This window comes from Topomyia yanbarensis, chromosome 2 (assembly GCF_030247195.1).
Source record: "Topomyia yanbarensis strain Yona2022 chromosome 2, ASM3024719v1, whole genome shotgun sequence".
NCBI lineage: Eukaryota > Metazoa > Arthropoda > Insecta > Diptera > Culicidae > Topomyia > Topomyia yanbarensis.
This window is the reverse complement of record NC_080671.1, coordinates 340,473,581-340,495,048: the sequence shown is the minus strand read 5'-3', so window position 1 is coordinate 340,495,048 and position 21,468 is coordinate 340,473,581. Positions and strand designations below refer to the sequence as shown.

The 21,468-nt window shown below is 39.0% G+C and overlaps 1 protein-coding gene across 1 annotated transcript in view; it reads left to right on the top strand.

The window, feature by feature from the left end:
• LOC131684066 (putative metabolite transport protein HI_1104) overlaps positions 1-21,468 on the top strand; it is a 78,879-nt gene that overhangs the window by 42,211 nt on the left and 15,200 nt on the right. Inside the window, exon 2 of the mRNA XM_058966594.1 lies at positions 20,786-21,076. Within this exon, the coding sequence (XP_058822577.1) occupies positions 20,847-21,076 (230 nt within the window). The 5' untranslated portion in view covers positions 20,786-20,846. The remainder of the gene's footprint in view (positions 1-20,785; positions 21,077-21,468) is intronic.

Genomic DNA, 21,468 nt, shown 5'->3' with positions numbered 1-21,468 from the left:
CTTGAAGGAGAGGTCTAAGCGCTCCTATGCAGAAATGTTGAAAAATGCTACCCCTAAACCCATTTTCTTAGAAAACACTTACACATCTCTATTTTCGGAACAGTCTGACTCTGACGGAGCGTGCGAAGGTACATCATTTGTTTTACCCGGAAATTCCAGAAAAAGAAAACAGTCTTCTTTTCCCAAGCTGCCAAGAAAGGGCCTTAAAATTTCTCCACCAATAGATAAACTGCGCCCAAAACCGAAAAATTCCGATTCAAAACCGAAATCAATTCCGCCCGGTTTTGGGAACGTACAATCCAAACAGAACACCATTACTGGAAATAATAAAATTTCGACTTCCTCTGAGCCTCAGCCGGGGGTAGGATTATTGAAATTTTCTGAAATTGTTGATTGGATTTTTAAAGCATTCAATATTTCTGAACCACTAAAGAGTATACTTTCAGCTTTCCTCCCAACAATTAGAACATTTTTAGAGCAGCTGATTGCTCAATGGCCCATCCTTGCAGCAATTGTATCTTTCAATGAGTAATTCACCTCCTCCAATGAAAGATTCCATCACTGTTTTACAGTGGAATTGCAGAAGTATCATACCAAAAATTGATTCTTTAAAAATTTTACTGCATAATTTAAAATGCGATGCTTTTGCTCTATGTGAAACATGGCTTACCTCAAACATTAATTTCAACTTAAATGATTTCAACATTATTCGCCTAGACCGAGACACCCCGTATGGAGGAGTGCTTCTAGGAATTAAAAAGTGCTATTCTTTCTATAGTATTAACATCCCCTTGTTTGCGGGCATTGAGGCTGTAGCTGTCCAAACGAACATTAAAGGCAAAGACATGTCTATCGCTTCTATATATATACCTCCCAAAGTTCAAATTGGACAACATCAAATTTTTGAGGTAGTGGAATCCATGGCTGCTCCGCGTCTGATACTGGGAGACTTCAACTCGCACGGAGTATTGTGGGGTTCCCTCTACAATGATAATCGATCCTCTTTGATATACAATGTGTGCGACGAATTTAATATGACAGTTTTAAATACTGGCGAAACAACACGCATCCCCAGACCTCCTGCACGTCCAAGTGCATTAGATCTGTCTCTGTGCTCGACATCACTTCGGTTAGATTGCACGTGGAAGGTTGTACCTGATCCTCACGGTAGCGATCATTTGCCAATCGTTGTTTCAATTAACAGTGAATTAGGCCTTACGAATTCAATCAATGTTCCTTATGACTTAACACGAAATATTGATTGGAAAACATACGAAACATTAATTTCCACTTCTCTTGCTTCGACAGAAGAGCTACCCCCTACCGAAGAATATGAATTCTTAGCGGGTTTAATTATTGAAGCAGCAGAACAAGCCCAAACGAAATGCAATCCTGGAATGACAATAAATAGACGCCCCCCTAATCCTTGGTGGGACAAAGAGTGCTCTGATGCATATGAAGCTAAACAAGTTGCCTACAAAGAAATTATGAAACAGAAAGGGGGTATACGTGAGAACTTTGAAAATTATTTCATTTTGCAAAACAAATTTGACAGTATACGTCGTGCCAAAAAGTCTAGTTATTGGAGACGCTTCGTTGATGGCTTGTCAAGAGAAACATCAATGAGTACTCTTTGGAACACAGCCAGAAGAATGAGGAATCGAAACGTGACTAATGAAAGCGAAGATTTTTCGAATCGTTGGATATTTAATTTCGCCAAGAAAATTTGTCCCGATTCTGCTCCTGCGCAGAAAATCACTCGCGATGCTCCCACAAGTAACGATTTCATAGATTCGCCTTTGACAATGATGGAATTCTCAATTGCACTCCTCTCATGCAACAATAATGCTCCGGGACTAGACAGAATTAAATTCAACTTGGTGAAGAATCTGCCTGACCTAGCAAAAAGACGCTTGTTGAATTTATTCAATAAGCTTCTTGAGCAGAACATTGTGCCGCACGACTGGAGACAAGTGAGAGTTATCGCTATTCCAAAACCGGGAAAGCCAGCCTCCGATCATAACTCGTATCGACCGATTGCAATGCTATCCTGTATCAGGAAATTGTTGGAAAAAATTATCCTACGACGTCTCGACAATTGGGTTGAGGCGAACGGCTTGCTATCAGATACCCAGTTTGGTTTTCGGAGGGGAAAGGGAACGAATGATTGTCTGGCGCTACTTTCGTCAGAAATTCAACTCGCTTACGCAAAAAAAGAACAAATGGCGTCTGTGTTCTTAGACATAAAAGGAGCATTCGACTCAGTCTCCATTGATGTTCTCTCGGAGAAGCTACATCAATGTGGTCTTTCACCGATATTAAATAATTATTTATACAATTTATTGTCAGAAAAACACATGCATTTTTCATATGGCGATTTGGCGACACTCAGAATAAGTTACATGGGCCTCCCACAAGGCTCTTGTCTAAGCCCCCTTCTCTATAATTTTTACGTGAATGACATTGATAATTGTATTGTCAGCCCATGCACTTTAAGACAACTTGCAGATGATGGGGTGGTTTCTGCCACAGGACCAAAAGCTATAAATTTACAACAACCATTGCAAGATAGCTTGGATAATTTATCAATTTGGGCTTTAAAGCTGGGCATCGATTTCTCTACGGAGAAAACAGAGTTGGTCGTTTTCTCAAGGAAGCGTGATCCAGCTCAGCTTCAGCTTCAGTTGGTTGGTAGAACGATAGCCCAAGTCCTGACTTTTAAATACCTTGGAATTTGGTTCGATTCTAAAGGCACATGGGGAGGCCACATTAGGTATCTAATAACGAAATGCCAACAAAGGATAAATTTTCTGCGAACAATAACTGGATCATGGTGGGGTTCTCATCCAAGTGACATGATAAGATTGTATCAAACAACAATACTTTCAGTAATGGAATATGGGTGCATCTGTTTCCGTTCAGCTGCGAACACTCACATTATTAAACTGGAACGGATACAGTATCGCTGTTTACGAATTGCCTTAGGTTGCATGCAGTCGACCCATACAATGAGTCTTGAAGTACTAGCGGGAGTTCTTCCTTTAAAAGACCGATTCTGGGATCTCTCTTCTCGTTTACTTATTCGATGTGAGGTTATGAACCCACTGGTAATTGAAAATTTTGAAAGACTTGTCGAGCTTCAACCCCAAACCAGATTCATGACAGTGTATTTCAATCACATGTCACAAGAAATAACGCCTGCTAGGTATGTTCACACATACGTCAATATACTAGATATTCCTGAATCCACTTTATTCTTCGACACGTCCATGCAAGCAGAGATTCGTGGAATTCCGGATCATCTACGCTCGCGGGAGATCCCTAAAATATTCACAAGTAAATATCAACACATAGACTGCCTTAAAATGTTTTACACTGATGGGTCACGAATCAGTGAGGCCACTGGTTTCGGTATTTTCAACAATAATTTTTCAATTTCTCTCAAACTTGCAGAACCCGCCTCTGTTTATATAGCGGAACTAGCAGCAGTTCACTATAGTTTTCAAATAATTAATACTTTACCCCCGAACCATTACTTTATCCTCACTGATAGTCTCAGCACAATTGCAGCTCTACGCTCAAAGAGGATTGATAATCACGATCCATTCTTTTTGGGGAAGATACGAGAATCTCTGAGTAACCTGACAAGAAAATGTTATAAATTTACCCTAGTGTGGCTCCCCGCCCATTGCTCTATTGGGGGCAATGAGAAAGCTGATAATTTAGCCAAGATTGGTGCACTAGATGGTGAAATATATGAAAGACCCATCGCTTACAATGCATTTTATAGCGCTTCTCGACAGAGGACACTTGCTAGTTGGCAAACATCTTGGGACAATGGAGATATGGGACGATGGCTACACTCAATTATCCCTAAAGTATCAACGAAGGCATGGTTCAAAGGATTGGATGTAAGTCGGGACTTCATCCGTGTGATGTCTAGGCTCATGTCCAATCATTATACTTTAGATGCGCATCTCCGTCGTATTGGGCTCGCTGAGGGTAATCATTGTGCTTGTGGAGAAGGTTACCACGACATTGAGCATGTTGTTTGGTCCTGCACTGAATATCGTGAAGCCAGATCACAATTAGTAGATTCTTTACAAGTCCGAGGAAGACCAATCCATGTTCCTGTTAGAGACATCCTGGCGTATCGCGATCCTCTATACATGGAACTTATCTATCATTTTCTAAAAACAGCGTCTGTCAAAATTTAATTAAATTCATCTCCTCATACTCTCATCCAAGGCTAATCATTCACCAATTAAAGTGTCCTAGAATATTTAGTTTTTAAATTTAGACAATAACAGAAAAAAAGTAAATAAATACACCCGAAAATACTAGATCATTATGAAATACAACAATGTAAGGAAAAAAGCAAACAATAAAGTGATTTCAGTGTTAGTTTTAGACAAAGTACTAGTATAGTTAAAATTAGTCTTAAGGATTTTTGTAACGTGCTATGTAAAAAAAAGAAACTGGCGTAAAAAGCTTTTGCAAATGCCGTGTCAAATAAACGTATGGAAAAAAAAAAATAACTAGGACTAATATCTTTTATTTGAGCTCTAACGGTTATAAATATTGTCAGTAGAACAAAAGTTATTACAATTAATTCAGGCCCCTGCTAGGTAGCCATTTTGTCGTAGCCAACATCTGCTTTTGTTAAAATCAAAACAACCCAATGCTATTATACGGGCGACATGGGCCTAGAAGCGGCTAGGCCCACATATGTTGGTTACTGTCAAAGTCTGTATATCTCCATAGCGGATGACAGGAGTGACACCCCCTGAATTAATCTGATTAGGTTCCGCTGAAGCAGTGCTGCCAGGGATAGTTTCAATGAACTTGAAATTTGGTATACAAATGATTGGGCATTTTCGGACTTTCGATTCTCTCACTGATAAAACGACAAAAAAGAGGCTTATGATTTCATTGGGTCATAGGAGCGATGCTTCTTGAAGTCACAATTTTTGCTTGCCTTTTTGAGGGTTAATGGTGAAAATGAAATTTTGGAATGTTTTCTTGGCGTGGCAGAAAACTAATAAAATGTTCTAACCTAGACTGCATGCAACAACCTTTTTCATGTAATTGAACTAGGTCGTAAGGTAAATATTAAGCAGCTTCTAGCACCGCGAAACAAGCACCTATCTTTATTAAACCAGATTTTTCTAGTTTCATGACGCCAACAGTTCTAGCTTTGGAACCCTATACGCAGTAGAAAAAAGTGGGTTAACCCAAGAACGTTGCACTGGGGTACAAATGTACCCCACGCCTTCTTTGGGGCCGTGTAAAAACGAGAATTCGGCATTTACCGACCTGGGACCCTAACCATAATTCAATTTAGAGTTCCTCGTAAGAGTAGAAAAAGTAGCCAGTTTGCTTACAGCCTTCGTGGAAGCATGCTTCAAAGTTGGCGTGGGGTAGTTTGTACTCCAGTGTACGGTTGCCGTTAGTGTTTCGTCAGGTTTCTTGCTGTCAGTGGAAATATGATTCGTGACAATGGCAGTTCAAATACTGGTTGTTTTACTACGGTAGTAACAATTAGTATCATATAATCGTTTTTAATCGTTTATTTAATTAATTTAATTAAATTTTGAAGCGGAACAAAAAATCGTTCTCATTTTTGCTGATTTTCGTTGTTTTATTGTTAATTTTTTATAGTTTTTCAATGGCTCGCAATTATAATTTGCGCACAATAACAGCTGTAACAGTAACATTGCGTGTTACCAATGTATCACTGGTCAGAAATATTTTTTTCATTTCAATTTCCACCCCACTTCGTGGTATTTCCCAAAACCCGATTTTTGAACTTTCACTCTTCAAAATAATTGCAGTTTTTCAAAAATATCAAATTTCCATTTTATACCGTATCAAGATCATTCCTTCAACTTTTAAAATCATATGATTTTTTTTTCAAATCGGTTGAAAGTTCGCAAAATTATAGTAATTTATAGTAATAGTAATATAGTAATTATGTATCATTGATTCAATAAATTCCATACTTTCACTTACACAGCTGTTTTCGCAATTAAAAAACGAAGAAAATGGTGTATTATATATTTCTTTTGTTTGAATTTTTACCTGCCAAAATTGTGATCAAACGCGTGGGGTACATTTGTACCCCAGTGCAACGTTGTAGGATGGAAAATGCAAGTGCAACGTTCTAGGGTTAAGAAAGGGCTAACAAGATTCTGATACGAGTTCAGGCGGAGGCGATTTCAATTCTTGGGTAGCTCAAGCAAAGATGGATGTAGGCTATGTAAGGAGGACGCCAGCAGTACTTCTCGCTGAGGCGGCCGGGAAGCCATCATCTACGTAACCTTTTGTAGTTTTTCGCTGGTGACAAACATGAGTGGGAGAGTTTGCGAAGACTACATGCGTAATGATCACCTGACAATCCGGTACGACATTGGTCAACTAAATGAGGGTTAAAAGAAGCGTTAGCTGTGATATGTGACACCACCACGTAAATTAAACTGGAGTCAAGAGACAGACGACCCGCAGCTTACATATTTTATTTTTTTTTTCTTGTACACGAGTAATCGAATCATTAAACCTGGAAAATTGAAAAAAATGAAGCCCGGGTAATCGAGTTTGACCTGTATTGCAAAAGACACACACACCTTATTAAAAAATTAGTCCTAATATTCATGCACAAATAGCTATAAATAACTGATACATACCGTTAACTAGTTACAAATATAAATAACAAATCAAAACCCACTGAAAAGACAAATCACACCTTGAAATGCTGAAAAACTGACTAGGGCCAAAATAGATACATTTACAAAAAAATTTCCTGAACATTTTATTTCCAATTTCTCCACGAATGAAGCTTGAATTCATAAAATAACACAAAAAAAGTTTGATTCGATTATCCGGAGTGAGATTTTTTTGAAATCCCCGGATAATCGAGTCCGACCTGTAATAATTTGTGTACATGGAAATGGCACACCTATTCCTTACTTAATTCATGTTTGACTTTCGTTCATTTCATGTAAATTTCAGCCATAAATCTTTTCCTGTATATGTATGAAATCAGTTGACGCTAGGTGTTTGAAGACGACGAAAGGAGCATCTATTCAGACTATATATTAGAGTGCCAATGCCATGTATGGAAAACAGGAGTTTAATAACCAGACGCATCTCAACAGCATAACCCCCTCGAAAAAAGTCTCTTTGCTAAAGTTTAGCGCAATCGGACACGATTAAGGGGTTGCCCCTTAGAATATTCTAAAATTGAACTCGAATCTTTTATGCTGAATGGCTTAGGATGTAATGAAACGTCGAGATCTACTTCCACCCTGAATCTTTTTTCAGGATGGTCTTTATGGAACTTGGAAAATTCTGGATTTGAGTTGATTATAGGATTTGGAAAGACTGCTTTAAATTTGTTTTCTATGCAAAATTTCCAAACTCCAGTCCCATCTCAGTTCAAAAATTTTTGAACTAGGTTCAACCGTATCCGATCTTCTTAGTCCGATCAAGTTAGTCCGCGAAGCAGTCTAATATTCCGAAAACACAGAAATATTCAGCTGTGCCAGATATCTCGAAAGTTCGCCTAGAAGCTCAGAATTGTGATATTTTGTGTAAAGCAAACAAATAACGTTACTGGCGACAAGACATCCATGAAGAACTAACGCGTTTACATGCCCGTTCAGAAAGTTGAGATCGATTCGAACTTGGCATGCGTGGATCTACTGAGAAACGGGATTGTCTGTTTCAAAGACCCATTGCTCCAGTGAAGGAAGATTTCAAGTGACAATCGCATTGGACGAGACAAAATGGGGACCCATTTTGTCTAGTCCAGTGCGAGTCACTCAAAATTTTCGGTCATTGGAGCAAGTCCCTTCAAGCTTGTGTCAGGTGACCTTTGGCAAGACTGCTTTCCGTTTTCTTCAACAAGGATCGTCTGCATGGTCGGTTGATGATGTTCTATCAATGACCATGCGGTAGATTTGTGTGCCACGCCCAACCTCTACTTAGCAGAAACCAAAGACTCTTCACATTTCATTTCGATCATGTACATATGAGCCTGCCTAGTCCTAGTTTTCAGTTCTAGGTTTATAACTGATTCGCTCTAGAATACCTATCCGTATTTCAATTTCATTGCTTTCATTTCTCTTTGTCTCAAATTTGCCGAAAATAGCCAACAAAATCGATACAGTATTTGAATTTCTCTTGAAAGCTTCGACTTTCCGCTTCACACGATACGAGGATCCATTTTGGACACTGTTTTTCCTCCTATCGAAGATCATACACACCAAAATTTGGTTGTCGATTTCAGCAAAATTTTGATGAATTTTCATCAGCTGAGAGTTTCAGCAATACAAGATGCCGAAAGATCGGCAATTTGAATTGAAACTATTTGACAGATTTGCTTTGCTGAAAATTCAAATTGTCAAATTGACAGCGCAATTACCGACTTTACTGTAATCGAGCCCGGAATACTGAGAATTCGGCAATCGCGCTGTCAATTTGAATTACTGAATTTTCAGCAAAGCGAATCTGTCAAACAGGTTCAATTCAAATTGCCTATTTTTCGGCATCTTATATTGCTGAAACTTTCAGCTGATGAAAATTCAGTAAACTTTCGCTGGCAAAAAAAATTGGTGTGTACGTTCGTTGTACCATTTTAAATCAGATCTTGCCATAGATCCACTTGCTTATGGCGCGGTTAGAGAGATCCCGTTTCTCGTGCGTGCTCAAAATTTGACATCTCAATATGGTGCTTCAAAATCATTATTAGCGTCAAATAAGATGGATTTGGATAGTTTTAGAACGTCTTTTTTGGATTATTTGATATGAACAAATACATTCTCTAATTGTTCAAATAATATATTTTCAAGAAACTTAGGACGCTTATTTTAATATTTTACATAAAATATATTTTATTGTTCATTTCTTGACCTACATGGTTCATTCAACAATGATTTTTTGCGCTTACCCTTAAGACGAATCAGCAAAATATAAATACTTATCACCAAATAACTGGAATAAAGTAAGCGTTAATTCTCCTGTGTTTAATAAATCTACTAGCTACTGCATAAGTTATCATGAAGTAGTTCCAGAAACATATAACAGCATATTTCAATAGGTAGATAAACTCATAAGCAATCCTGATGTTGTTACGATAACCGTCTACTAGTTTGGTGCCTACTAACCATTACTACCCTTCCTCTCTATTTCGGCTCCCGGTTACAGGGAAGTATGAAGAACATCTGTTCAGGAGATCTGAAAACTTAATTTGCATACACCGACATGGAATGATAAAAAACTTTAACTAATGGAATATTCTGCTCCTTCTTGACATCTGTTCGCATATGCATATAGGTGCAACAATCGCAACCCAGTTCAATATGCAGTTGCTCATTCACACTAGCTGATGGATTGAATACAATTAAATTTAAAATTATTATTACTCTCATGAGTCGCATTAATTATTAACTGTGAGATCAGTAATTGAAGCACGGCAAACATGTCACTCGAATGTGATTGAATAAACGACCTAATTTGCAATTACAATGGTTCCGGATCAGATGTGGTAGCACTTAAAGCACTTATTTATTATTATAACTTGGAACAGCATAGCGTTGTTCCGTTTGGGCATGATGACATGTCGCATATTTGAAATAAGTAGGTAGATCGAATTGTATAGCTTTTCTTGCTTTATTTTTGTGGAATTGCATCAAAATTTCCATTCAAGGTTTTGGAAATCCCAGTAGCTGAAAGATTGATTTACAAGATTGTCTTCTTACAGTAATATTCCTAGCCACCAAGCCCTGAATTTCTCTACTTATCACGTTTTTCTTTTTCTTACCTACTTTTAATTTTATTAAAAGTAGGTAATTGCGCTGTATTGACTCAATTCGTATCGTCTTGTGCATGACAAAATCCTCTGAAATTCTTATTATAAAATACCAACCGGTATTATTAGTACAAGCAAAATATATCTGTAATTCATCCCCACTCTTCAAATTAAATTCTATTTTTCCCTTATTTGTAACGAACTGTATTTTTAGTTGAAAGATAACTGTGAATTGTTCCCCTTAGTTTTAATGGGGCCCATATTATTGGCTCGAATCAAAACTCGTCGAAATGTCAATTGATGATAGGTTCATCCGGAGTGTTCATTTGTGTTTACATTTTGCTAGCGTTGCCAATTTTATTTTGTGTCCAGTATCCAATGTGGCTACGCCACATCGCTTTTGCGCGTGCTAGGGATAGCCCCTATGTTTGAGTAATCCGGGCAAACGAGTGGATCACAGGTTCGCTTGCTTCCGACGGCGGGTCGGTGGCCACCTTGCCCGGTTATGCGGCTAAGCCGCATCGAAATGGTACCTCTTAAGCATTCTAAATAGAATCGGTTGTTTTACCGGAGCCGGAATACGAATTAGAGCCAGCCAGCATTCCGGCTGAGCTTAACAGGGAAGTTTAGTAAAATTTAATCTGGAAATAAAAATTTTCTGGCAACGCTCCAGCACCCCGTTGAATTCTAACGATTTCACCACCTGGGCGCCAGGTTGACGATATGAAATGAACTTTGTTTACTTTCGACAAGTTTTGATTCGAGCCAACAACATCCAGCCGTTTTAATGTAAGAAATATATACATATAGAAGTATATGTCTGTTAGTCTGTGGTTCACCCACCATACAGATGCGGCGGAATTTATTTTATGATTTTGGATTTTTTGAACGATCGAGGAAAATGCGTGAGCAGCGAGCGTTCATGAAGACGGTACAAGATCGAGTAACCTGGAAATTTCAAAAACGTGGTTCAGAGAACCTGATGGATAAATCGACCACGATGATGATGTCTGCGCTCTTATTCGCAATTAAATTGGTTGTCCGTTCGAAAGCAATTAATTTTGAAACTCGTTTTCTGGAAAGATTTCATTTATACAAATAACTTCCTAGTACATACTAAACGTATGCCAACGATATTCAAAAAGTTAGCGTAAAAAGACTTTTCCTAGGTTCTGCCATTTTAATAGAATTATACAAATATTTCACTTCAAGGAAAATTAATCACTATAACTATATACTGTTTTACAATATCCATGAACACCGCAGAAGACATCATCAACCAAATAATCGCTGTTTAAATGAGAACGCCAGGAGCAAAATTAACAGACTCCTTGGCATTGTAATACTTTGTTATTGTTAATTGTTTTAAGAGTGTTCTGATGACAATTTGTACTTTATCACGATGAGAAAACAGCTCACACGGGATGTTTGTCATATCATTACTGGTTCGTTAGTTTCTTTAACGTGTGCAGCAAACTAGAAAAATTCCTTCTATACAATTCCTTATTGCGGTTGAAGTTGCTCTTCGCATGCGTGCATATGTACATAACGTAAATTCCGTGTACTGTGTAGACTAATGTGTATTTTTACATGTAGCAAACCACACATGTCAAGATTAATTATTACAGGTACTAAATAAACAATCATAAATATTAGAACTCGCCCTCGATCAGATACCCTATCGACTAGAAATAGAAAAAAACTTGCCCCTCTCTGATCACCATCTGTCCAGATTGTTGCACCGATCGTTGCTAGAGCAAAAACTAATCACTCATACTTAGCATATGTTCACCACAGGGGGCTTTATTTCGCACACTCCATTTGATTGCCGCAGTTTCGAGCTGGAAAACGCTTTCCGCCTTCTGCTATCATTAACGCATAGTGCATTCATACATCTCAAATCGATCAGTTTAGAACCTCCAGAGATCTCCATTAAACATATAGGTGCGAATTAAATACACGCCACCGCCGAACAAGTTCTGCGACAGGTGGGTTCTCTGTGCTATTCTGAATACCGGCCCAGCTGGCGCAATTGCAACAGCAGCAGCAGCTCTGACAGGTGTGTCGATCCGACCCCGACGCAGCTCGGTTCCGATTCAGAATGTGTCCCCCACGGTGCACTTGACCACCAGGTGACCGTGTTTCGTCTGTTCACGCCGCCAATTTGCACTATATACTGATCTTGAGCGGGTGGCATATTTGTCTCGCAAATCGCAAACCATGATTGAGCTGGAATTGTAGCACGCTTAGGTACTAAATTGGCATTTTATGACATGCAGATTTTATACAGCGTAAAGGACTAGGTTGTGTGAGCGCCGAAAGGATCGTTTTATACGGAAGTTGTTAAATATATTGTTTTATTACTGTGGTATTATAAAGTTACATAACCATGTTTATATATGACTTTTATCCACTGATAGCATGGTTGGATGGATGAAGTATTGGTTAATGATCTGCTCGTACGGGATCGTTTTTCAGTGCCAGCAGTTTTTTTGTCTAACACATATTGATCACCAATACAAATACATCGCTAATAGATAGGCAAAATTCGTTTTTTCTGTTCCTTGCATCACATGCAAGGAAGCTTCTTGCAATTGTTGCACATTTCCAGAACGCTTGGAATTTGAGCTAGCGAATTTCAATGCGTAGTTAATCTGTTAATTTACATCAGGCAATTGCGGAAGAAACAGCGATCAAAACTCCCTCACCGCGACCATGAATGCTTCGATCCACACTAGGGTTGTGGTACCGGTAATACCGGTACCGAAAATCCCGGGAATACCGACCCATTTTTGGTATCGTAATACCGGTACTGAACAAAATTCAGTACCAGTATTTTCGGTACCATACAATTTTTTATGAAAAATACATGGACTCTCTAGGGGAATTATATTAATTACCTTCTAGATAAATCGTCGAGCTAACACTTTTGTGGGGAATGAGGTGGGGCCATCATCATAAAAATTCAAGATGTTAAACATTACTAGCTCTTGTTCTACTGAACGGTATATTTAAATTCCTGCACTATTTTGTCCAAATTAAATTTTAACGATCTTGTTCTAAATTTCAAAATATTCACATCTAGCGTAATAGACGTAAAAATTTGCTATGATTTTTTTTTATTAGCGACATTCTGATTGGTTTCCATTATTCACTGGGTGACGTGTAATAAGACTATGGTCTAAGTCATGTCTGTATTTGGTTTTCTCTTAAACCTTTATCTATAAAAGAACGTACAGCGATTTAGTAGCTAACAATTTGGTGAACTGCTTCTAATGGGGCGATTTGTAATTATTGGTGATCGGAAAATTCAGAAAATCTCCATCGTTTACAGGAAAGCAAAGAGTCTTGGTATGCATTAGAGAATAGTAGACAAACGACATAATCGTCGAAGACAATTTACAGAAAAGCAAGAGAAGAAATGCGAGCAACCTGCTTGGATTTACTGCCATTCTCGCTTTGATTTACTGTTGTTGATAGGGTTTCTTACATTTACCATCTGTTGAAGTCGACGAAAGTCGCATTGCTTAGCAGTTATTGATTTCAAAGTGTCCCAAATTTCGAAATAAAAGAAGGTGCCGCATACGAAAAATATCTTCTGCTGAAATGAGTTATGCCATTCCGAAGCAATTAAAAACAATAAACATGATTTTTTTTATCAGCACAAATCAATCATCTGAGAATAAGGCCATCAGTTTGAGCAATCAATTTCACTTTGAAGCTTTTTCAATTTAAAAAAAAATGCTCGAGTACCGGTACTTTACCGGTACTACCGGTACTAAGGGCTTCAGTACCGTAGTACCGGTTCTCGCCAAAAAGGGTCGGTACTGCGAACCCTAATCCACACGATAAACCACGTAAGAATCCCCGAAGAGCTGCATCGATGTAATACGATCATCAAGCCAAGTTTATATCAGAAAGTATATATCGTAATCGCCGTCAATAGCAGCCACGTACACGCCCTCGATTTTCGTCCTTAGCCCTCAGACGTTTTGGTAATACATCCTGTCAAAAAAAATGCGGACGAACATGGTCAGGCGATTTGAAAAGTTTGACGTTTGACTCAACTTGCCTGTGCTAATTGCCCCTAGGAACAAATGCAATTTGCGAATGCGATTTAAAGGCAATTTCAATACATAGACAAATTTTCTGGCGGCTGAAATGGACTTGGTTGTTTTTTGCGTTTTTCAAACATGGCGGTTCATGTTTGGCTTAAGTTTAAAATTGTTTTTTTTTTAACAATTGGCGTGTTCCCGGTTGTATTTTGTTTGTTTAGTGCACTTAATTTAGCCAACGAATGTGGAAAATTGTGGAATCGTGTGTAAGTATAGTGGAACAAGATCTCTGAGTCTAAATGAAAGTAAGATTGTTTTGGTGTGCAATACGAATTTCACCATCGATTCTTCCTATAGTCTGGTGGTGATTACCTAGTGTACCGATAAATTTATGTGAGTAGATAGTGAATCCGAAAATAATTATTATTTTTAATTTTCATATCAGGCAATTAAGGACGATTAAATGGCGCGTTCCCTGGGCGATTTAAGGGCGGGTAGAGCGGCAAAAAATGACGGTGGCAAATCGCCCAAAGGTTGCATATAAAATAGCCCCCTAATTACCAGCAAATTGCTGGCAAATTGCAGGGCAATTAGCGCATCCGAGTTGGCAAATAGCCCCCCGCTAGCCAGAAACTTGCCCTTTTTGACCGGGCAACCGCAAACCATCAGCGCTACGTACCAAGCTTCTCGACATATTGAAAGGACACAGGACTTTCTACTTCTGCCCAAATCAGACTAGTCGATCTAGTGTGCATCGACTCGAGAACAAAGGAAACATTTAATTTATTCTTACCATAATGAGTAAAGTTGACGGAAAAACTCTGCTCCGACCCAACACAGCGGTCGTTGACTTTAAATTCTGTTCAATTTACGACTGAGTTTTAGTGAAGTGGAATACCTGCTGAAGGTGAAGATGCAGCTTAGGCTCAAGGAGGTTATGTATCTCCAGTATCATCATCTTCGCAATGTAGTACTCATATCATTCAACACGTTAGCCAAAGCTGAACGTTTCGTTTTGCAGAACAACTTGAAGCACGTGGCTGAAAGTGATAAAGTTGGAATTAAGATTCCCGTGTATATAGAAAAAGACTATGTAGATGTAAAGCTACATGACCTATCACCACGTACCCCTCCTGATCTAGTGGCAGAATACATGTCGCAAGACGGAGAAGTAGAATCCTTTACACCTGATACGTGAAGAAATTTCTTCCTGGGTATACCTAACGGTGTTCTTGTGGTGAGGATGCGGATCGAAAGACTTATCCCCTGACACTTGACTATAGAATTCAAAACCCATGAAGCTGCTATTAACCCTTTCATGCCCAACTTTTTTCTAGTGCACGTAGGATTTCAAAACTATTTTTCCTTGAAAACGGTGGTGCCACGAACATGAAAAGCCTTTTTTCATAAAGATTGGTGCTTCCCTCACAGTGCTAGAAGCTGCTCAATTTTTACCTTTCAATGCTCAATGCAATTCTCCTAGAATATTTACAATAGTCCACTTACGTGGAAAACGTAGCCAAAGATACTCTAATTTGATAAGTTTCATCAGTTTTCAATAATATTGAATAATAACGAAGATATATGAAAAAATTATTTTTCGTTGTCAACGTAAACTGTCCCTGGCAGCACTGCTCCATTGGAATCCAATCAGACTAATTGCAATAACTTCAGTTCTAGAGCTGATCCTGGTAATTGTTAGTACTCAAATGAAAGGCAATAGTCAGGTTTATTAGCCTTACTTGGTTTTGTGAGCAAATCTTGCCTCAATCAAAAGTTATAGCTGTTTAAAAACGTTGTTGTCCACAAACAACATGGGCATGAATGGGTTAACCAAACAACGTTATGCATCAATGAGGGGCAAACTCCGTGCAAGTATTATAATCAGACAGCACACCACGGACAACCTTGCGCGGAAGATACAAAGGAGATCTCTATCGATTGCCAACGCATCCACGGCGACAAACCAATTCAAAAAGAGTTTTCAATACCAATACCTGAACCACAAACTGTTGCCAAATTTGTGGTAGCTGTTCATATCCATATAACTGCATCCAGCACTCCAAAAACTACTGTAAGCAACATCGGTGAAAAAAATAATAACAATGACGACGGATTTACATTGGTCACCTGTAAGTGCAAGAAGCAGGAAAGAATATACGATCGCGAGCACCAATACCCTTTTAACGATGATGACCTTGATGTGAAGGACAGGAGACAATTAAATGATCCCCATGAGGCAGTAGGCAAGCCGCGAAAGAAGATCGCAATAAAAAGTTGCGCGCACGAGATCCAACGGATAGTCAATAATATTGAATTTTATTTTTATTTTTTACATATTGTAAACACATGAAAGATCCACGGCTCCGTTAAGCTACCGCTATGAACCATGTCAAATAAAAGAAATAAGAAAAAATTTGCAAGGACGTGATATAGCCGATAGTATGCTAGACACCAGAAGGATTTCATGAAGCGGATCGTCAAAGCAAAATACTCGCTTGAGAAGGGAGGAAGGCCCTCTCACGACCTCCGAATAAATACAGTACCGACTGATCTTGGCGCTGTTTGGGAACCATTTATAAATTACGTAACACTTTTAGGGGGAGGAGGAGGTACGATAAATTGTGACATGCTGTGACATATGCGGGTGGGGGAGTAGGCTAGAACGTTACATAACATGGTTTTACTGTGTTTTATGGAATTTGTTACGTAATGCACACTTAATTTTTTCTGCCGAGTCTCAGTATTTTTTGCAACTTTTGACGAGATTTGAACAGCGGAGCGCTCAGTAAATTCATTTTTCGTTAAGATCTCAGTAAAAGTTACAACTGTTTGCCGAGACTCGGGAAATATTTTGCTGAAAATAAGCAAACAAATAACACTTTTCCGATATATCAGTATAAACATTTACCGATTGCTCGGTTGTGCGAGAAATTGCCGAGCTCACCTAAGTATGTGGAGGGGAGGGGCATAGAGAAATTTGTTACAATTTATTACCAGGGGGAAGGAGGGAGTCAATTTTGGTCAATTTTTGCGTTACGTAATTAATGAATGGACCCTTGGTAGCACAATAGCGTCAGAGCGCTCGGGTGCTTCCGAAATACGGTACAATAGGTGTCCCGGTGATGGCAGCGCATCGTGGATTTGATGGAGCACTCTTGGCGATGGTATACTTGTATTTGTATTTGGTAGATGTATCAATCAATTGTCTGGCTCCACGATTAGGTTTTATTAGCACGTCGATGAATTCCCGAGACAGCAGGTCCTCGGGCCAAGTAGAAGGAGTAAGTGCTATATGTTTTATTACTGAAATTCAAGGCCAATCTTGTGCGACACGAAGGACAGATTTGTCGTGTCGTTACCGTTTGGCACTAAACGCACAATATCAACGGTGCCTTCAACGTTCAAACAACGAGAAATGACTTTCTGAGCGTTGCTGGAGGTACTTCATGAGTAATAAACGTAACAGCCTGGCCTTGATTTTCACGACGACTCTTCACTCCCAGCCAAGGTCAAACAGGCGTAACCGATTGACCACTAGAGCGAACTTGTTCATCATTCGTTTAGTTTTACTTTCCAAGGTACTCGATCTTGGGCCGGCATTCTCCAATCCAGTTCCGCCGCATAGTATTTAACACAAAATACTTCTCTCAGTGTATTCGATAGTTTGCTTCTTCCAAAGCCTATGCGCCATGACCGTACACAGCAATGGGGAGTATCAGTTATTCGTATAGAGCTAGTTTTGTACGCCTTCGTTGTTCACGGATTTTGAGCTGATTACGCAAATCATACAAAGTGCTATTCACAGCTGCAAGACGCATTTTTACCTCGCGGCTAGCATGGATTTCACATGTTCGAAGATATACAAATTTGTAGACAACCTCTTACCGCACCCCAAGGATTTCCCACCAGTGAACCAATACCATTCGGACTACCCTGCTCTGTACCAACTACCATGTACTTTGTCTTGCCAAAATTTATAGTCATTCTGATTCTCACAGCCTTCCTTTTCAAAGGCACTTTTCGATTGCTCTGCAATCAACGCCAATGATATCGATGTCGATGCCAAGGAAGCGACAGGAGCCAAGATCTCGTGATGATGGTTCTATTGCTTTGCACGTCAGATATTTGCATAGCACCTTTGAACACTAGAAAGTGCATCACCCTGCTTCAATCCATCTAAACTCACAAACGTATCGGATGTCTCTTCGGCAATTTTAACCGTTGATTTTGACCCATCCAGCATCATCCGATTCAGCTTGATCGGTTTAGTCGAAAACCCACTTTAAACATTATCTGCCAGAGCTCGTTTTTTCATTGAATCGTGCGCCGCCTTGAAATTCACAAACTAGGTGAGTCGGCAACTGATATTCCCGGAATTTTTCCAGAATTTGTAGCACGGTAAACATCTGATCCGTTGTTGACCGTATTTCTCAAAACCCGTTTGGGAATTCGCCAACAAAGGATTCAGCAGACAGACGCAGTTTGCTAAACAGACCACGAGAGAGTACCTTAAAAGCAGCTTTGAGGATATTTACCGCTAGATAGTTATTACATTCGAGTTTGAGGCTCTTCTTGAGAATAGGGAATATGAAGTCATCCAATTGATCTAGGGGGGAGAAAAAGTTCTCCCAAATCATCCCAATCACGCAGTGGATTGCATGGTACAGCCGGTCACTCTCCACTTTTAGAAGTTCGTCTAGCGTGGGTGCATCTACAACTTATTGTTCACCCCAATTTAGTTATATTGACTCGATTTCTAGGCATCCTTCAATAGGGTAAATTTAGAACAGCCGCATTGATCCCATTAAACCACGGCAAAAAGCATAACTCAGTGCTAGGCCAATTTTGGGTTAAGTATATTTAAAGTTAAAGTAAGTTAAATGTACTGAATTTTGAGAATATCTCATACCAGAGCTGATATTTGTCGGTCACGTCACAAGACTTTGACGAAAATCAAAATGTCACCGTCTTTAGAAACCTTCCAGTAATAACGGAAATTAAATGAGTCGAGTTGTGGTTATTTGCCTCTATAATTTCCTAATCCACTCTGAACACTCAGAAGTATATGTAGAAGGACACTCAGAAACTAAATGCAGCTGTAATGGGAAATATAGCGACTAGTTCCTTAATGGAGAAATATTTTGGTGAATACTATTTTTCACCTTAAGGAGTAAATTGTTTTAAAACCACATTTGCGCGGTAAGACTACAAAATCTATAACTAAATTAGTTCTGCAATTTGCGTTTCGACTCGTCCCATCAGAATCCGACAATAACTTAGTGACAAGTGTTAGCTTAGTCTTGTTACCAAGTTTGTGTCGGATTCTGATAAGACGAAGTCGAAACGCAAATTCCATAACTAACTGAACAATAACAATCTCATACATGGGATACGTTATGGTCGCTTCGCCTTAGGAAATCTGTGAGAATTTGAAAGGAGAGAACTGTTTGCGGTTACACTATTTATACATGATTCTTTGTAGCGTGCTGTTTCAAGCTCATAAGTTATGCACTGGAAGTATTGCTGTGTGATGGGGATATATTTAATGCCTGTCTCTAACAACTCAAAAATACCTTATCAAACGGAAGGGCTCGTCTGAGTTGATCCCCTCGTTCTGTTATTGACAACAATAATGAGTTCGTGTGAAAAACAAAAAGAAAAAGCACCTAAATTTAATTGTGAAAGCCCTCTTAATTTGGTTATTTTATTTTCACCAATTAACCAACCTACAATATGTATTTTTACCCACCTTGTATACCTTTTTGTGTTGAGCTCGAAGCAATATATTCAAATGTAAGCGCATGAAACTACCATTGACGTCTAAACAATCCCACCTACAAATCAATAAATCCTGATGGAGAATTGCAATAAAGCTCGACCGGTTGTCAGACAATAATCGATTCAATATGATATTTCACGCAATAAATTTTATACTCCCTCAGTTGTAGACTGACGATTTACGTTGGCTGAGTTCTAGGGTGTTCATTAGGCTGATAAGACAAAATCCTTTCTTCTGTGGGTTCCAATCTCCATCAGCAGTTACTATGTCAAGTTTAAGTAAATTCAGTTGAGGAGCACAAATTTTTATGTCATCCCTCGGCGTAGGTATCACCAAAAAAAAAAGAAATACATTCATGACAACAACTTTGTCGAAGACTTCAAATCGATTTACGATGGAATAAGTCATAAAACTATTTGCGAAATAGTGTAAGCGGTTAGTTTCACAAACTTCGAACTATTTCCAAACATATAATTCAGTTGACCACCCTGATTGGACCATGCATTGGATGTCAGCCGGCACATCTGTAATACATTTACCAATAGCGTCGATCTTGATGCAAATGGGCATCTGATGCATCCGCGGGACCGGAGGATTGACACTTTGACGGTGCTTCATTGATTGAAACACCAACCCATCAATAATTTATCGAGCACGATTTTTAAGTAATTCGATTTTACGAAACTTTATGATGTCATTTCCCCCTTTGCGGAATTGTGGCGTTTACATCGCATCACCGCTTCTCTTATACCTATATGTATCGGCAAAAATGCGGCATTTTGGCACGACTCAATGCTGAAGGGTGCCCGATAATTAAATCATTTGTAGTTGTTTAATTAACCGATGCGGTTACCGGTACCATTCGAAAAGTGGTTTGTGGCTGGTTGGTACGTTAACTGCTATACTGTAGGAAAATGAGTCAAGTAAGCGCGGTTAATGGTTAGGAAGCAGTTGCTGTTTCTCAGATTCAGACAGAGTAATTACCAAGTATTTATTAGATGACATAACAAACGACAAATACATACATTACGTTAAGTAGATTTACCTTCTATTCCATATGCTAATAATGGCATAAAAATATCTATCAGAAAATGAGCCGAGAATGCAATCTAAATTTCTTTCACATTTCTGTCTTTACAGTGATAGAGCCACCCACTTGCAACCGGAACCCATTATAAGCTAATAAAACCAAGGTAACAAAATGCAGCCGCCCCTCGTGGAAAAGCTGAGATTTCTCTACAAACCGTATGTCTTGGCGGTGCTCACAATCGGCTACATCGCTGGCGAGCTGGGCCACTACCTGATCGGAGTCACATCGAAAGCAACTGCCATAGAGCTGGACTACGGGGACCATGCGTGCCAGCAAAACCATACCGAAGTTCATCGTCATCTGCTGCCGCAGCAGTGCGCCGATATCGACATCGAGCATGAGTAAGTTTCAATTGAACGATGCGGAGCTTTTTCGCCGGCATTGGAAAGCTTGCCGTTTACAAGTTTGTGGGTTGTCAGTGGTGCCGATTTGATTTCTTTGGCACAATTTCGTCTGTTATACTTTACTTAAAATATTGAACCGACCACTATTTTATTGTTTGGCATAATAAATCGTACAGTTTATTGAACTATCGTGATTTTAAAAAATTACCTTCAATAAATTGGTCAGTGTTAAGTGAGACCGAACTAAGTGACAAAATATTGATTTCGAGAAAAACGGCTTTAAAGTTTGAATCGCATGATCCTCTACGGTATAATTGGAAATTATTTTTTGTCTTGTTTATGATTACATATTTCAAATCTGGCAAAAGTTGAATGTAGCTGAAGAAATT